This window comes from Microchirus variegatus, assembly GCF_963457635.1.
Source record: "Microchirus variegatus genome assembly, chromosome: 5".
Classification (NCBI taxonomy): domain Eukaryota; kingdom Metazoa; phylum Chordata; class Actinopteri; order Pleuronectiformes; family Soleidae; genus Microchirus; species Microchirus variegatus.
This window is the reverse complement of record NC_139806.1, coordinates 5,583,401-5,603,400: the sequence shown is the minus strand read 5'-3', so window position 1 is coordinate 5,603,400 and position 20,000 is coordinate 5,583,401. Positions and strand designations below refer to the sequence as shown.

At 42.1% G+C, this 20,000-nt stretch overlaps 1 protein-coding gene across 1 annotated transcript in view; it reads right to left on the bottom strand.

The window, feature by feature from the left end:
• LOC310927087 (partitioning defective 3 homolog) overlaps nucleotides 1-20,000 on the bottom strand; it is a gene marked incomplete at both ends in the record, with an annotated part of 292,124 nt that overhangs the window by 145,702 nt on the left and 126,422 nt on the right. The window contains 4 exons of the mRNA XM_083889330.1: nucleotides 331-734; nucleotides 2,650-2,775; nucleotides 5,607-5,690; nucleotides 8,635-8,714. Coding sequence (XP_083745456.1) covers nucleotides 331-734; nucleotides 2,650-2,775; nucleotides 5,607-5,690; nucleotides 8,635-8,714 — 694 coding nt within the window. The remainder of the gene's footprint in view (nucleotides 1-330; nucleotides 735-2,649; nucleotides 2,776-5,606; nucleotides 5,691-8,634; nucleotides 8,715-20,000) is intronic.

The following is a 20,000-nucleotide window of genomic DNA, read 5'->3' as shown; positions in this document are numbered from 1 at the left end:
ACTGTTTTCAGCTGTGGTAACATCATTGCACAAGGGTTTTTAAGGGTTTTCTAATCATCCAGTAGCCTTTTAACCCAATTAGGAAACACAATGTACCATTAGAACACTGGAAATGGGCCTCTATACACCTATGCACATTAAAAACCAGACATTTGCAGCTAGAATAGTCGTTTACCAAATCAACAATGTATAGAGTGTATTTATGGTTCATTTAATGTTATGTTCATTCAAAAAAAAGTGCTTTTCCTTCAAAAATAAGGACATTTCTAAGTGACCCCAAACTTGTGAACGGTAGTGTACGCAGCACGTGCCGTCTGGTAAAAACCTCACCTTTCTTTAGCTGGATGTTGAGTCGCCTGCCGACTTTTTTGGTGTAGCCTCCCGTTGGCGTGGAGGTCATCGCCCTCTGGGGGGAGTGGACGTGACCCGTCGGGGGTTTGGCCGCAGACACCGGCGGGTGAGCGAGCGGCGCGTAGCCGTTGTTCTGCTCCGGGTGAGCAGGTGGGTGGGAATGAGGGTGAGAGTGGGAGCCGTGCCGCGACATCCTCTGCGGCGTGTGGTCGATGCTGGAGACGGTGCTGCCGCTCACCGAGTCGGGGCTGAAGCGGCCCGAGGCGTACGCCGGGTTCCTGTCGGCGTGGGACAGCTGCTCGTAGTGCGCCTTCATGGACGACGGCACCACGTGGAACATGATGAGCGGCGAGCGCATGGCCTGACGGAACATGTTCTGAGCTCTGAAAGGAGAGAGAGAGAGAGTCGAGTATATGAAAAATATGAAAAAAATTTGAAAATGTTTTATTTTTTCCATCATCAGTTTGCAAATATTTTTCGAAAAAATGTTTTTTTTTACTTTTTTTTTAATTTTTGGAAAACAGTTTTTTCCAATTATTAAAGAAAAAAGTAAAAATTTGAAATTTTGAAAAAAAGGTAAAAAAAACTTTAAAAAAAATGAAATTTTGAAAAAAAAATGAAATTTTGAAAATAAATTAAACATTTGAAATTGTTCTTTTTTTTTACAAATTTGAAATTTTGAAAAAAAAAGAAAAATTTGAAATTATTTTTTATTTATTGAAAAATTTGAAATATTGTTTCATCGTTTTGAAAAAAAATATGAAAATTAATAAAAATTATAATTTTTTTAAAACTTTTTTTGGAAACTAGAGATCTCATCTATGAAACTCGAGATCTCAACTTTGAAGATTTCAAAAAATATATATTTTTGCTTTTTTTTTTTTTTCCTCATGTCAGTTCGGGGGCTCCGTAAGTTGCAGCTCTCATTCAAGACATATAAAAAATATCTCTCTGACAAAAAATATGAAATCACACTCGTCTGCAGGAACTCCAGCTACCCACAAACCCACACTCTACACTGCACTAAATCTATTTTCACCCACCTGAGCATTCTGACATGTTAATTAATACTTATTACGAGCACTCGCGGCTCTGGACTGAATCCTCCTCGACGGATCCATCACATAATCCCCTCATTTGGCTCCAGATGAAGGATAAACCACTATCCCACAGAAAGTCTGCAGAAAATCCTCTTTTAAAGCCACTTCACTGGGAGCTCATGTACAGTAGGTGTGAATGGAAACTTATGTTGGCTGTCAGCGCCCTGCAACAGCGGAGCCTTGTTAGCACCACCTGTTTCAATAAAGCATCCAGTGGAATGGCTCTTCCCTCGCTCCCTGACAGCTGAACGGACGTTAGAGGGAAAATTCCAGGACCCTGGAAAATTTTTACGACTCGTCACGGCCCCCGAATGACGACTGGCAGGATCGAGACGCAGACGAGGTGGAATCTGCTCCCTTACGTTATATTGCAGAGAAATAAGAGCAACAACAGAATGAGTGGAGCTCCTTATTCTCACCCGTGGTCCACTGGGACACATTATCACAGTACAGTATAATATTAAATTAAAGATTTAAAGGGGATTAAAGAGGTGTTTGTGCCAAATTATATGCAGAAATGTCTCATTTATCGCCGTTTTAGTTTAATTATCAAGGGTTTAGCCAGATTTTCCACCTCCGCTGCACATGAAGACAGCAAGGCCTTTGTATTAGAGACACTTATATAACCTATAATAAACAAATAAAACCAAATCATCCACCCATGTACCTCACCCACACATAAAAATGTGCAAATAAACCAAATAACTAAAATTAAATAAATAATGCACCTTCCATATGATGAAAAAAAACATGCATTTCATATGATTTTGTGCTGGAAATCAGATCAAACACGTGTATGTAAGGCATGCATACACACAGGAGCTAGAGGAGAGGTTAGCAGGTGGGGGTTAGAGCATGAGACGGGAACAAGAGGCTTTGAATGTTAGGAGCCTCATTTCCATTCCCTCCAATGGAAGATGGAAGGACACACAGACAGACGTGTTACATGAGGAGTCCAGTGGAGCTGTTACTGAAACACACAGGAGCAGAACCACGACGACGACTGCTGCAAAGATAAGGCTTGCAACCTAACGGGGAGTTAAACAGCGACAGGCAGCAGAAGGAGACGCAGCGTTTAAAACAAAACGGAAGAGCAGGGAGGAGAGGTAGAGGTTTTAGGTAGAGGAGAAGCAGAAGGAGGTCCAGGAAGTCGATCACACAGAGAGGACGCAGGACCTCCCGCATGCTGCCGTCTTACTGTTCAAAGCGGATGTTCCGCAGGTCTCCGTTATTGATACGGACGATACAGTCGTTCTCCTGGAAGAGGCCGTTCTGCTCGGCCTTCCCTCCCCTCTCCAGACGCTTGACCAACAAGCCAAGAGTCCTGAAATGTTCAAAGAGACCATAATGAAGAAAACGTGGACTGAGGAGGGGAGGGGGGGGGGGGGGGGGGGGGGGGGGGGAGAGTGTCGTTTTCAAATCCTCCAGTTTCAATATTTTGGCCAGTGCCATCTTAGTTTTGTGAAACCAGAAGCATCCACATGGTGGTAGAGGTCATCTACAGCACGTGCCCCCTCACTGAGTGTGGGCTGCAGCGCCCCTGATGGGGTTTAATGGTACTGCAGACGGGCTGTGAGAGGTCAATACAAATAAAATGGATGATGACTGCGGTTTCCAGATTTAAAAAAAGGGGGAAATTGTGTGAGTTGATTGGATGAAGCCTACTTTATCATCAATTTGACTCTGGGAAGTAGGAGTGAAGTGAAGTAGGATTTAGGACAATTTTCTCACATACTAACTATGTTTTATTTGCATACATTGTAAAAAATAATTATCTTCTTGCATGCACGGCTGTGAAATGCATGATTTGGTCAAGTATTGAGTTGAATGTACAGTGTGCAGCATTATCAGCGTGCGGTCACATCACACCAGAGGCTGCGTGTGGGTGGCATCTATTCAAAGGCCATCAAAACATTCTGCAACTCTGCTGTTCTGTTGTTTTCGTCGAAGCTTTTCTGGTGTTAATTTTCTGACCCCTAGGACTAGTTGCATCAATTTTTCTAAGGTTCTCAGAGAGAGAGAGCAACAGAAAACAGCACCATTAAAGGAGCCACATTATAGTCTTTTTCTACAAGTGAACCTAGTTCCCTGGTGTCCTAATGAACATGTCTGTGACATGCTTTGGTCAAAATACCTTAAGGATGAAGCACCACAGCAGCACTTCAATCACCCTGTTCAGAACGCTCGCTTTTGAGTGCCTGTCTCTTTAAATATGCAAATGAGACACAGGCTAATGATAGCTAACAGCAGTTAGCATTTGGAAAAGCCATCATCTGCCGACTCTAGCCGGCACACTGCCGCCATATATAAAATGTTAATCCTCTGAGGCTGGAAGTTTGTGTAGAACTCTGTGCTGCACTGTGCAGACAAGAATAGAACACTTCGCCGATTCCCGCTCGTCCAGATACTGTTGCCCTCACCTGCACTCTCGGTGTTGCGATACAACAATTCCAGGAATGTCTCATTGTGACGTAGCAATGAGTGCGGAAGTCAACATCGCCCGTTTTATCTCCTGTACTTAGACTGAGGAGGACCACAAAAACACGACTGAGTCGTCTTTTTTCACACTTTGCCAACACATAGGGCCTCCAGAGTCCCAAATATAAGTATTAAAATGATTTAAAAAAAATAGATTTTGCATATGTCTCCTTTAAACATTTATAGAGGCCGGTCTATTGCACTTGGCTGTCACCCTGTAATCTGGTGTGACAAACTAGCTTATGATTCCTCACACGGCCACAGCACAGAGGCGAACACCGCGTGACTTTGTGGTCAAATAGAGCACAATCGGAGGAAGCATCCTCAGCAGACAGTCCCGAGTCCGTGTGCATAAAGGCTTTTTCGTGAGCCGCTACGTCCGAGTGTCGCCGAGGTAAACCGTGTTGATTTTAAGGACGTTACACTCGGCCCAGCCTCTGGCTTTTTAATTCAGTATGAATGGGAATGTGATTACGGCAGGAGGCCAGAGAAGTTCAGGAGTTGAAGAAGTTTAGAGACAATTCCACTGATTGAATCCGAGCGAGAACCCAATGCGATTTGCTGCAGAGAGGGCGGGGAGGGGGGGGGGGTTGGGGGGGTTTGAGGTGGCTATTTCTCTGATGAAAGCCCAGCCCGTCGTAATCACGGTATAACGCCCCGGCCTGACATTTCACCAATAAATGAAAAGTGCATTATAAATGCGCTTTTAGGCTGATTAAATCAGGCAGCCAGAAAAGTGATATGATCTTGATTTTCAATACGGCGTGTCACTCTGTTTCTGTAGTCACTGATCATATTTGTCAGTCTCAGTAAGCTGCAGCTGCTGCTGCTGGCAGATTGGAGCTGGAAAAATGACGAAGACCGACTGGCCTATAATGTTTTAAAGAACCATGAACATTAATAAAAGCATTAAGTCGTAAACAGTCAGGTTTGAAAACTGTATTGAGCTTCGGGACTTGAATCTTGAATCACAGAAGCCTCCGGTCTCCGCCGTCAGATATTTAAACCAGATGTGAAATTCTTCTAATTCCATCCCAGCTTTGTTCCAGCTGTGTGTGTGTGTGTGTGTGTGTACACTGCTCAGTGTGCGCTTTGAACCACCTAAAGCTGATTTGACAGCGGCCCAAAAAAATATATATGACGGTCACCTACCGACTCTAAACAAGCATGATTGATCACTGTAAACTGGCAAATGGCTTCATGATGCCGCCATGTATGTGTATGTGATGAAGTGATTACACATGGGCACCAGAGGAATGTCCGCTGTGTGTGTGTGTCTCCTGCAGTGCTGCACACTCCCTACGCCACCACCACGCAAAGACCAAATTAACATAATAAGTTATTTAAATTTAAAGAGGTGATTCAAGCTGTGATGAATCCACAATGAGGCTGACAAGTCATCAACTAAATGAGGTAAAATAGGCGAATTTTTTTGTCCTTTATTTGAAATAAATCAGACATCAGGTCAGGTGTGTGACACCTGGGGCTTAGAAAAAAAAGAAAAGTTAAATGTTAAAACTGAACAAAAGAGAAACTTAAACTCCTCGTGGACTCAGTAGAGTTATGGTTCAAAGCGTTAAAGCTCTTTTTTTTCGCGTTACACTAGCATCGACACCACATTCGTCTCCGTCATGTCTCTTTGTGCAGCACATTATCATCTTTTATCTTTTCTTTTACCTGCGGTCCCTGCCACTGAAAGGCACCACGTGGATTCCCAGAGGCCCACCGTCGTTTGACACCTCCACCAGTTTGACTATGTCTCTGGGATGGGTGGTGAGGGATAGATGGATGGATGGAGAGGAGAGGAGGGGGGAGGAGGAGAGACACCATGTGGGGGGGGGACGACAAAAACAGGAAATGAGATGTTGATGATGACAGGGAAAAATAAAAAAATAAAGGATGACGATCAACAACAGTGGTGTAAGTGAATAAATCATAATAAATCCCCAAAAAACAAGAAGGTGCTGGAAAAGGAACAAATAAAAATGGATAAACAGTCAATGAAAAGGAAGCTTTTTAAAGGTCCACACACACACTTTAGTCTTAAAGGGACACTGTGTAGTATTTATGGGTTTATATAACCCAAAATCCACTTTTTTATACACATTATGTGCTCCTGCATTGTCTAGTTGCTGTATAATAGTTTTTGTTTCATTTTCGTAGTGTTTCAAAAAGTCATGTAAAATAACATGGTCGCGGGCCGCGGTTGCATAGCCACTGTTAGCAGCGAGACGCCATGTTTCTACCGGAGCCTGTAAGGACAAACGCGAGAAAACAAATCAAGTCCCGCCTCCACTCTCTCCGCTTCGTCTGCTACGGCCGTGGTAGCTCCGCCCTCTCCCTCGCCTCACGAACCTCATCTGCTGACACGGAGAAAGACGACGAGGACGACATTTGACCGGCTGAGGATACCGTAGCACTCAGGGAAGGGAGGGGGTGAGCAGAGGAGCAGTTCTTTGTTGTAAATTTCAGCCTCTCCTCTAGATGGCACTATAAACTACTTACTTCACCTTTAAGACGTGATATAAAGAAAGGTGATGAGCGACAGAAAGGCCTTATAAAGTTCTAAATATCTATATCTAGTGCATCTATAACGATTAGTTTCTCGATTAATCGTTTGGTCGATAAAATGTCAGAAAATGTAAAAAACGTTGATCATGATTCACTTTTAATGATTTCTTTGTTTGTGTGGAGCAAAGAAACGAAGAAAACATTCACATTAAAGAAGCTAAAACAATCAGAAATCTTGTGATTAATTGTTTCCGCTCTAATATTTACAATATATGAACTCCAATAAAATCTTATCTTCTTTTTATCATCTTAAAAAGGATGTTTCCTTTTAAAGCCGAGGCATCAAACCTAATCTTTCCCGACGTTAAAGTGTTCGGCGCCTTGTTGAGATCAGCTGTGGTGTTTGTTCGACAAGAAAATAAAACAATGAAAACAAACTGTCAACGTGTGCAGAATAACGCGCTTTTCATCTGGAACCGGGGTCAAAATTGTGAACGTTCCATTTATACAGGGATTTCTGCCGTACGAGGAGCCTTTAGAGTGCTTTGTTTTCCTTTTGTTGAACAACAGACAAACACACAGAGAGAGAAACATTATATAAGACGCCAGAACCTAATCACTTCACGGCTCTGATACAAGGACTATGATTAACTTTGGGGGGGGGGGGGGGAAGTGAGCCCCTTGTTGTCGACTGAGAGGCAGAGAGAGAGAAGCCAGATTCTCTGGGAAATCACAGGAACAATAACAACAATACCGTACCTGCATATTGAGCTGGAAGCATGCGACGGAGCAAAAAAAACAACAAAACACAACGACAGTTGTTAATAATAAGGGAGTTGAATGGGTTAGTGTGTGTGTGGGAGAGCGCTGATGGCGACACGGAGAGCGAGAGAGAGAATTATGTAAATCAGGAGGCAGGAATGAAATGAGATTTTCCTCCAAAAACAAACCTGGATCACACGCGTCAAACCAAGTACAGGGATTCTACTTTCACACAGCGTGAAGGGGGTTATTTCAGATAGTTCTGGCTGAATCACTGGTATCTTTTATGTCTTATCTGGCAGCATCACTGTCTATGGGCATGAAGAGCTGGTTGAATAAATCCCGATCACTGAAATATGAGGGTTTGCATGGAAAAAGGTCTGGCTTCTAAAAAATCTATCAGGAACGAGACATCAGAGTCAAACATAAATATTGTGCGTTCAGTACTTAAAAAATCCCTAAAGCCAAGATCACAAATCAATATTCAAATATATCAATATTAAAAATAATATTTTTCAGCAGAGAGCCTAAATCCTAACCCCAACCCTAACCCCAAACCTGGCCATAGCCCTTAAAAATAGTATTTTTAAGCGGAAATCCTAAAACCTAACCCCAACACCAACCCTCGCCCTAACCATAGGCCTGGCCCTTAAAAATAATATTGTTCAGCAGAAATCCTAAATCCTAACCCCAACCCTAGGCCATAGCCCTTAAAAATAATATTGTTCAGCAGAAATCCAAAACCCCAACCCTAACCCTAAAAAATAATATTTTTAAGCAGAAATCCTAAATCCTAACCCCAAACCTGGACATAGCCCTTAAAAATAGTATTTTTAGGCAGAAATCCTAAAACCTAACCCCAACACCAACCCTCGCCCTTACCATAGGCCTGGCCCTTAAAAATAATATTGTTCAGCAGAAATGCAAAAAACCAACCCCAACCCTAACCCTATGGCCAGCCCTGGCCCCAGCCCTTAAAAACAGTATTTTTAAGCAGAAATCCTAACCCTAACCCCAGGCCTGGCTTTAGCCCTTAGAAATAATATTGTTCAGCAGAAATCCAAAACCCCAACCCCGACCTTAAACCTATATGCACTGAAACATTATTCTGTCTAATTTTTGTTCGTAGGTTATTATGCTTCAGGGGAGGTTAAAGGTGAGGAAGTGCAATGAAGACAGATTCAGGACGACGTGACTGAAATGTCACTCCATTTTAACAACACTGGGACAAACAGCAGAGACAGAAAACATGTATGGACGGACGAGGACAACACAACATTCCTCCACTTAACGCAAGAAGAAAAACACATATAGCGACAAATACACTCCAACGTTAGCAGCTTTCTTTTTTTTTTACAGCAAACGCAGAAAGCACAAAAAGGTAAAACCAGGACAGGATTATTACTCCACCGCACGCGAGTGACCGACTTACTCTAGTGACCTCACGGAGGCGTGGTCGGCCCGTCCCACTGGCTCGATCCTGCCGTCGTCTTCGTCTCTGGCCTCTTCGTCCTTTTAAAAACACACACAAAAGGAAAGAAAAGTGATCAGCGTTCACCGCGTCACGATATTGAAATGACAAAGTGGATTTTGAAGCTGATCAAACACATCGCCGCCATTGTTCCCCGGGAAAAAAAAAAAAAAAAGAAGAGAATGGAGCTTCGCGTCCAACTAAACGACTGAACGCCAGATGAGAGTGGCAGGTGCCAGCGATTCCACCATAACACTCTTCACACACGGATGACACGGCCAACTGTTGTTTCCAGGGCTCATTTTTTGATGTTGACACCTTGAATCTGTCGCAATGAGCCGTTTCAGAGCTGCAATAAAACCTCTCCAGGCAACTTCCTGTGCAACGTCCAAGGAAAAAGCTTTGAAGAAACAGAGGTGCTGACCTGATGAGGCCAAGAGGAGCAGACTGGAGGAGGTCGTCCACCTGTGTAAAAATACATGCCCCCTCGAAAATGTATTCACGTCTCAGGAACTACGTGCAGCCTTCGCGCGTTTAAATACGGCCGCATGGCCACAAAACGTCTGTTTTGAGGCCGAGACTCTTGACACTTCCTCGCAAACACTCGCACAGTTAGGAGAACAGAGGGGAGGAAGACGAGACGCAGACAAAGGAAAGGTCATTAAAATTTCAGGGCGACATCGGAGAGGAGAAGAGAGACGAGTGTGGAGCAGCAGCAGCAGCAGCAGCAGCAGCAGCAGCAGCAGCAGCAGCAGCAGCAGCAGCAGCAGCAGCACAGGCCTCCACGGCAACCGGCCACCTCATCAGTATGAAAATGAGACTGCTGCTGCTGCCGCCTCGGCTGCCATACAGTTGCCATGACACTCTGGGTGCCTGGAGGACGTGCAGCTACAGGGCCAGTGAATGAGTTTGTGTGTGTGTGTGTGTAGAAGAGTGTGCAAGGACTTACAAGAGTCATCTTTTAATTTAAGCGGAGGGGTCTCCTCCAGCTCAAAGGCTAAACTGGGGAGTGAAAACAAAAGAGAAAGACACAGAATGGAGATTTTCTCTCGCTTTTTCCTGGTCTATTTAAGAAGATTTTGTCACTATATTGGAAACGCGTGTTCACATATGGACACGGACGGTGTGTTATCTCAGCGTAGCGTGGATATCATATTCAATTAGAGAATAAACTGATTCATGATTAAAAGCATTTACATTAATGATGGTTCCTACTATAAAACCAGTGAAAGTGGCTCCAGCTCCCTCTGTACTATATATACACATATACAGTATATATATATATGTATATACACACACATACATATATACATACACACACATATGTACGTATATACACGCACACATGTACATATACACACATATGTACATGTACATACATATACACACATATGTACATTTATACATATACACACATATGTACATATACACACATATGTACATATATACAAATACATGTATATACATATATACAAATACATGTATATACATAAATACAAATACATGTATATACATAAATACAAATACATGTATATACATAAATACAAATACATGTATATACATATATACACATGTACAGATATGCATATACACACGTATGCACATATATGTGTATATACATATAAACACCTATGTACATGTATATACATATAAACACCTATGTACATATATACGCATATGTACATAAACATGTATATACATATATACGCATATGTACATAAACATGTATATACATATATACGCATATGTACATAAACATGTATATACATATATACGCATATGTACATAAACATGTATATACATATATACGCATACGTACATAAACATGTATATACATATATACGCATACGTACATAAACATGTATATACATATATACGCATACGTACATATATACATGTATATACATATATACGCATATGTACATATATACATGTATATACATATATACATAGATACATATTCACATGTACATATATATGTATATATTATATACACATATATACACATATACATACATGCATAGATATAAACACAAATAAACGTATTTAATACATATATACGTATGTATATACACTGTAAAACCTAAACATGACTGATGATGTGCACACGTAATTTAAGATAATAATTATTTGGCACATAATTAGCAGCCAATACAATCCATTAAATGTAGAGGGGGAAACGCTGAAACAATACTTATAGGTCGTACGCAGATGGAATGATATACTTTTATGCTAGTTTTTGTGGGGTTTGTGTTGTTGAGGAATTTTACGGTAAGAGAGTCTTCACTAAACTCCAGTAGTTTGACTGACAGACGAAGCAATAAGCTGCCCCCCCCCCCCTCGCCTCAGTCCAGACACTCAGACACACTCAGTCTCTCTGAACCGCACCGACCAAGACGTCGCCCATTCCCGTTGCTGGCAGTGGGGCTGGTCGGGCAAAGCGATAGCCAGATTAATAATTCAGGCTTTGCGCTGGAGAGAGAGAGGGTCGGAGGTTAATAGCAAGCAGACAGACACTCAGGCAGGTAACGACCACGATGTGTGGCCCATGTTGTTTTCAAGCCGCGTCATTGTTTGTTTCCTGGATGCGGAGGAAAGAGGCAGACGGACAGTTCTCACTCCTGGGGGCTCATTAAAGATTAACAGGAGAATCCGCAGGGTCTTGTCCTTTTCTCTCTCTCTCAGAGCAAATGAAGTGGTCTGAGGCTGCTGAGTATGTATGAGAGAGAGGGAGAGGGAGAAGGGGAGTGACACTGCACATTAATGAAGTGCTGTCCCGCTCCTGCTTCCTGCCACTTTGACCACACTGTCACTCACGAACCGTTGTGAACGCTCGTCCGCGGACACTTCCATTTGCACAAACAAACGTTCGGCCGCTCTGACAAAAACCTCCAGACTTTTTTCAGACGTGGAAAGAATCTGAAATGAGTCCACATTCATTTCTAAATCCATAAAAAAAAATCACACCTGAACGTTGTTGTTGCTTTGAAACAGCATGATAGTTTTAAAAACCAAATCTCTTTAAATACGAATGATATCGTCTGCATAATCGTGGTTTTTGGAGTGAGAAATCCCGAAATGTCTTCGTCACATCAAACACTTCCTGCGTGATGTTATTGGGCTTGCAAAAGATCTGCAACTTCCTGTTGTTTTACTGTACAGTACCATTCAAAAGTTTGGGGTCACCTATACAATTTTGTTGTTGTTTTTTCATTAAAAGTCACACTTTTATTCATCAAAAGAGTTGCAAAATGAATAGAAAATACAGTCAAGACATTGACAAGATTAGAAATAATCGTCAGAACTGTTTTCAGCTGTGCTAACATCATTGCACAAGGTTTTTTGAGGGTTTTCTAATCATCCAATAGCATTCTAACGCGATTAGCAAACACAATGTACCATTAGAACACTGGAAATGGACCTCTACACACATATGTACATATTCCATTGAAAACCAGACGTTTTCAGCGAGAATAGAGTGCATTTCTGATTCATTTAATGTATGCAATCATTGATAAAAAAGTGCTTTTCCTTCAAAAAATAAGGATATTTCTAGGTGAGCCCAAACTTTTGAATGGTAGGGTACGAATGCACAATAGAACCATGATTCCCATGACGCGTCTCTGACGTTTACAAAGTCCTGCTGCACGTTTGCATGCAACCGACCAAGTCGCTCGTAAACTAAAAATTCACCCACCTCTAAAATGTGACTTTTACACAGGGACGCACACCCGTCATTGTTAACCGGTACCTGCAGCAGAGCTCCGTACGCTCACAACGGGACGAAAGCACCGAACCAGGGGCTATAAATTAGCCTTAAACCTCCGACCTCTAACCCCCGAAGAACCGTGACAAACCATCTGGCTCTGGGAAAAGAGAGAGGGGCGAGAGATGAAAGATGAAATTAAGAGTTCCTGAGTAATACGCCGTGCCGTTTTCCACATGTGAACGCTCTTTAGATGCCTCCCTCTGACGCAGAACACGAAGATAAATCCGGCGGGGAAACAACGCAGATATTAGCGATAATAGTTAGCGTGAGTAAAGGCACTGAAGCAGAGCAGAGAGAAAGGAATAGGAGGGGGGGGGGGGGGTACAAGATAGCGAGAGAGAAGAAGAACAGGCTGGAATGGCTTCTGGATCAGTGGGTGTGTGACCTCTTTCAGGAAGAGGCGAAAAATGACTAGTATTACTATTCCAGTAGTGTTTCTATCTATTAGTTTGCACTGCACCAATTCCAGTCGCTGCACTACATCCAGAATATTATCGCACAGTCCATGTCCGTGTTTTTCTCCAACCATGACCACGAGCGCAACTTTGCGTTACTGTAATTACGCAACATTTTGTGCAATCGGAAAAAAAATTCCAAAGGTTTCTAAAAGCAGATAACGTCAAAGCCATTGGTTCTCAAAGTGCGGCCCGGGGGCCAATGGCGGCCCGCAGAAACATTTCTGGCGGCCCGCAATGAATTACAGTTGATAGTTTTAATCCAGGAGGTACTAAGCTTGTTAAATGTTTATTGGACATACAGACCAATAAGTGTAAACAAAAATACTGGGTATTTACCTGGTTTCTATATGGTGAATTTTAGTGTATTATTGGGTTATAAGCTGGTAGTAAGCAGGTAGCTACAGCCCCCAATTACTAGCTGAACTCACCAACAACAACAGTACAGACAAAATATTTGCATTAAAAAATGTTTTGAAATCATGTTCTGGCATGTGGCGCCACCTACCGCCATCTACCAATCATTGCAGTCAGTAGAGTCTCAGCTGCCGAGCAACCACGGGTTGCCAGTTAAGTCATAAAACAAGACCTAAAAGACCTCGATATTTTCAATTTGAAAATTGTAACTGTTTTTGGCCACATTCTTACATATGGCACATTTAATGTTGTTTACAAATCAGTTACAATAAAACACAACATTTGGAGTAGATTAGAGCTGAAACAATTAATTGATAACAAATCGATTACCAATTGAATCGTCAACTATTTTGACAAAAACTGATCAACATTTTCCGACATTTGATGGACCAATTACGAAAATAATCGGTAATTGCAGCTCTAGAATGGACACAATTACGTTGTGACACCAGGAAGTTCTCACCCTATAAGGTCCAACAGTCTGGTCCTCACAAAGATAGAAGTCCAAGCACACACACACACACACACACACACACACACACACTGGGGGATCCAGGTGTGCTCATCTCACAGGAGAATCTTCACAATTCCACCAAAAACAATCACTGAGTCGGACCCAGTCGCGTCAGTGTGTCGGGGCGTGTAATGACCAGAACACGGACAGCAGAGAATCATCTTTGTCTTATTCATGAGGTCAGTCCCCGAGGTCAGAGGGAAATAAAACCTGCGCCGACGCAACAACACCACCAACGTAACATCCACCTCCTAACACTCGGCGGCTATTACTGTGTAAATAAGGCGATAATGCAGGTGATGCATCGCTTGATGGATGTCTCCGCTCAGAAGCGAGCGCGAGACTACAATGCATCTTTAAAAAAAACAAAAAAAAACGGGAGCTTTCAATTACAGATCCTTCGCACTAATTCAATTAGTCTCCTTTTGAAGACACTTTGATAATGGGATCCAGACGAGAGGCGTCGTCAATAACGCCGAGGATTCATTGAGCCGAGGGGGACGTTATCAGAGTTTATATCATCCTGGCTGCTGATGGAGCTTTTCCCCACATGGAGAGGAGGATGATGTATGTCTGCGAGTCCTTCACTTTATTTATTTGCTTTTCCTATTGATTTGTTGCGCTCTGTGGTTTTAGACGATGATAAGATACTGAATTTGTTGGTACCTGAGTGGGTTTTCACACGAGAGCTGCAACTAAAGAATTCGATTAATCTGTCGATTGTTTTCTCGATTAATCGTTTGGTCCATAAAATGTTAAAAAAAAAAACGTTGGATCAGTGTTTGTCAAACGTGGAAATGACGATGTTTTGCCCACAAACCAAAATGATTTAGTTTCAATGATTTCTTTGTTATATGGAGATAAGAAACAAAGAAAATATTCACCTTTAAAGGTGCATTATGTAATAAATCTAAATCAACTGGCCATAAAATCCTCCTAATATGTCACAGAGACTCAGGAATAATGCTCATATAACAAACTGAACTCACCAACAACAACAGTACAGACAAAATATTTGCATTATAATATTTTGCAGACTGCAAATCATGTTTATGTTTTGAAATCATGTTTTGGCATGTGGCGCCACCTACCCCCGTCTACCAATCATTACAGTCAGTAGAGTCTCAGCTGCCGAGCAACCGCGGGTTGCCAGTTACGTCAGAAAACGAAACCTTAAAAGACCTCGGTATTTTGAATTTGAATGCAGTAACTGTTATTGGCCACATTCTTACATATGGCGCCTTTAGGAAGCTAAAACAATCAGAAAATGTTGTTTTAATAACAAATAATTCACTGTTTCTGGTCCATTTCGTACTTCCCATCTCTTAAAAAACTTCTGGACCTTTTTGATTAACTCAACTTTTATTTACAAGAATGATTTAATGGATAAAATTTAGGATTTTTATATACAGTATAGCAGGGGTCTCAAACTCATTTTCACTGAGGGCCACATCAGCATCGTGGCTACCCTCAAAGGGCCAGATGTAACTGTCATACAGAATAAATGTAACCAAATATAATGTAAACTAAAGGTAACTACTCCGTAACATATTGATAAATAACTTACTTTATTTATTACTTATTCAAGTTACAAATACGATGCATTATCTTTGTAACCCGGTCCGCGATGGTGATGTCGTCACTTGCCATTGCCATGCATTGTGGGAAATGTAGTTTATGGTCAACGCACGCCTTTAAGCAGCATAGACCTATTTTAACACTGATTTTTAAGCCCAATTAATAACTCGCGGGCCACATAAAATGACCTGGCGGGCCACATCTGGCCCCCGGGCCTTGAGTTTGACATATGTGCAGTATAGTATATTTGTAGTCATTTGTGTCTTTTATAATTCAAGTCATCTTACCTAAGGCGACTTCTTCAACACTGAGATCTTTAATCCACCTTGTGTGTCTAAATTTACAATTGTAATGATGTTTTTTTGTCACATAACACCCCGCTGCCTTTTGTTCAGTTCAGTCAAATAAAGTTTAGAGCCGTGAGAAGCCGGCAGTCCTCGCCGCAATAACAGCAGGAACAAAATGAGACGTCTACCACTTCCTGAATTACCACAGCGTTGTTGTAGCAATCCACTTTAATCCGACTGCAATTCCTGTGATCCAATTAAATCAAAGCTGGGAGAGAGCGTGGATCGCCGCGGCAATATACGTATCGCAATTTCCTCCGGAATAGCGGGCGACGGCGGCCTCATCAGCAATCGAGGCAATTTCAGGAGTCGCATTTTAGTTGAGAGTTGATTCCCCCCGAGAGCCGAGTTTGTTTCACTTGAAGTGGAATTGCAGGAAGATGCGACCGCCACTCGTGACGCAGCACATGAAGAAACACAGGATCAGGATCATTTACTTTGAATGGATCGCGTTTGATGGTTGCCAGAAATACACCGATTCATCCTGTACATTCAAACGAGTAAGACGAGATTTAAAAGACGAGGAGAGGGAGCGGTGACGAGAGCGGTGGAGCGATTAAATGAAAGATGCAAGAGGGACGTGAGAGTGTGGAACTTTAAGGAGCAAACCATTTCCAGGTAATAATATTTATCTCATAAAAGGCAAAATATAGGAAATAATCTCTTCACTACCTGGTCAATCTCAGAACAAAGGGAAAGGAAACGGCGTGAGAACAAGGATAAAGTTCAGAACGGACTTAAATCTCATATCTACTAAGAGCCGTCGACATGTTAATGCAGACACATTAAAAATCGCTGATGCATTGAGGCCCAAATACTTCTACCTATTTTGCTCTCCAGACAGAATAAAAATGACCAGAAACCAGAAAACTTCTGCTACCAAAACCTTGGGAGAGATTTCAACCTGGTGAACAAACAGTAGTTCCTTTAAATTCTGGGGTCCAGGACAGCAAAATATACTGATCATGACAAATCCCTGAGTAGTTTAGGCCCGGGGAATTAGAAAGGAAAAGGGAAGCACACAAGTCTGATTAACTCAAAGAAGATTATTGCATGGAAAAAACATAAAACCAGCATTCTGAAACTTGTCTATACTCAAACCTGAAGGGATTCAGTGCATTCTGACATGTTGTACTTTGGGTTTTTGGCTTTAAGAGGAAAAAAAGATACAAAAAGTTAATTTAACGTACTTAAACAAGGTAGTTAGTACATTATTTCAGTAGTGTGGATGGAGCTGAGCCAGTGTAACGTGGGACTAGGGTTAGGGTTGGGGTTAGGGTATCATAGTATCACACATGACCTAAGTGGAGATGATGTGGGTTAGGGTTGGGATTGGGGTTAGGATTAGGGTATCACAGTATCACACATGACCCAAGTGGAGATGATTTGGGGTAGGGTTGGGGTTAGGATTAGGGTATCACAATATCACACATGACCCAAGTGGAGATGATGTGGGTTAGGGTTGGGGTTAGGATTAGGGTATCACAATATCACACATGACCCAAGTGGACATGATGTGTGTTAGGGTTGGGGTTGGGGTTAGGATTAGGGTATCACACATGACCCAAGTGGACATGATGTGTGTTAGGGTTGGGGTTAGGATTAGGATTAGGGTATCACAGTATCACACATGACCCAAGTGGACATGATGTGTGTTAGGGTTGGGGTTGGGGTTAGGATTAGGGTATCACACATGACCCAAGTGGACATGATGTGTCTTAGGGTTGGGGTTGGGGTTAGGATTAGGGTATCACAGTATCACACATGACCCAAGTGGAGATGATGTGGTACAGGAGTAAGGAAGTGTAGCATATGAAAGTTTGTAATAAAAAACGTTTGAGTGTTTTTATCAAATAAAAACTGATTTCAATTTTTTCACTGAACGAGGACAAAAGGACGTCTGTTTTCTGGCCTTTAACGTCCAAAACAAGTAAGGAATTATTTAAGGAATAATGAGCAGATTAAATCATGAAGAAATAATTATTCGTTGAAGCCATGGTGCCATCCATGACTACATGAAAACTAAAGAACCTTGTAGAAAATGCTGAGGTTACGAGCCATGACCGTGAAAGATGATATAAACCATAATGTTGTATAAATGAGTAATTGTATAATAATATAATAACAATAATTCTGGTACACAGATGTGCTAACGTGGTCTTAAATGTGACTCAAGGTAAAACTCAACTGTTTTTAAGCTAAGGAAAGTTTCAGTTTCCCACACACATGAACGGTCTGTTTTATATACAGTGAAAAGTACATTTTAGAATAATATATGAGCAGAATGACTCAAATGAAGTTATCGTCGTCAACAAAAATGCGCAAATGCTGACAACTAAGTTAGTTTGCAAATAAATACAGGGGAGGTAAGAAAAAAATAAAAAAAGCAGAAAATAAAGTCTGCGTGCAGTCATAATTTTGCTGTACTTTTGAGGTTTTAGAGTCATAAAATATTTATGCTGTTTTTACATTTCTGGTGCAGTAAGCAGAAATGTGTTCACCCGCTGACAGAGAGCAGCTGAGGTGTTGTGGGCAAGTGGGATGTTTTCAGGTCGGCGAGCACGTCAGGAACAATTAGGCAAAGTTACGAGAGAGAAAATCGCCATTGACTGTTTTTATTTAACTTTAAAAAGGTGGGCTTTGACATGCATGGAACTTCCAGCGCCTGCAGTGATGATCTAAGGCTAAGACGTGAACAACAAAGTGTTGGTCTCCCTACATTTATGTGGATGAAATGAATGGGAACTGTAGTGGATTTTAACCTCAGGGTGCACTCACTGTTTGCTCTAATTTTAGAGGAGGTGGACTGAGGGTCACACAGCTTGTTATGTGATGCTCCGTTTATCAGGGGGGACTCCCGGTGGAGCAGCTGCTATGAAGCAAAATAACCAACCTCACTGATAAAATCCCATCCGGGAGGGAGAGCTGCAGATAACGGTGACGGAGGCAACACACACACACAGGTAGAGTTGTCCGATTTAAAAGCTATTATTGTGAGGAAAAGAGTTGTAAACCAAGTAAACCTAGTTCCCTGGTGTCCTAATAAACATGTCTGTGACATGCTTTGGTCAAAATACCTTAAGGATGAAGCACCACAGCAGTTCAATCACTCTGCCAAAACAGCCCTGTTCAGAACGCTCTCTTTTGAGTGCCTGTCTCTTTAAATATACAAATGAGACACAGGGAACAACGTCAGCGTCACTGAGGCTAACGGCAGCTAACAGCAGTTAGCATTTGGAAAAAAGCCATCATTTGCCGACTCTAGCTGGCACATTGCCTTCATATATAAAACGTAAATCCTCTGAGGCTGGAAGTTTGTGTAGAACTCTGTGCTGCACTGTGCTCCGGCAGCTAACAGCAGTTAGCATTTGGAAAAGCCATCATTTGCCGACTCTAGCCGGCACATTGCCGTCATATATAAAACGTAAATCCTCTGAGGCTGGAAGTTTGTGTAGAACTCTGTGCTGCACTGTGCTCCGGCAGCTAACAGCAGTTAGCATTTGGAAAAGCCATCATTTGCCGACTCTAGCCGGCACATTGCCGTCATATACGAAACGTAAATCCTCTGAGGCTGGAAGTTTGTGTAGAACTCTGTGCTGCACTGTGCAGCCGAGAATAGAACACTTTGCGGACTTCTGCTCCTCAGGATACTATTGCCCTCGTCTGCACTCTCGCGTTTCAACAATTCCAGGAAGTCAACATGGCGTGTTTTATCTCCTGTACTTAGACTGAGGAGGACCACAAAAACATGACTAGGGCTCCAGAGTCCCAAATATAAGAATTAAAATGATTAAAAAGTTGATTTTGCTTAATATGTCCCCTTTAATCAGGCCTCTTTAGACTGTTTTCAACGGGCAGGTTTCTGCCGTTTCAAAGACAATCTGGATCCCTCTGATCCTCTGAGAACAGCCGACACTCACTGAAGTCGTCCTCTTATCATTTCGGCTTTGATCGCATCAGAGGAATTCCTCCTCAATCGACAACAAACACACAAACAATCTCTTCATCTGCCAAAGTCTCCCATCTCCGCCGTTCGTTCTCTCAGTGCTAATGATTGAAACCCTTGGAGCGCAGCGGGTTTACAACGTCGTGAAATAATGTATCTTTGATTCGAGTGTGTTTCACAGCGGTGTCTTCATCTCAACAGGTGGATTTCATTTAACCCTGACTTTCACTTCCGATATCCGGCAGTTGTTCAACCGTTTTGGGAATAAACCAACTGGTGCTGGTGAATCTGTGCTGTGATT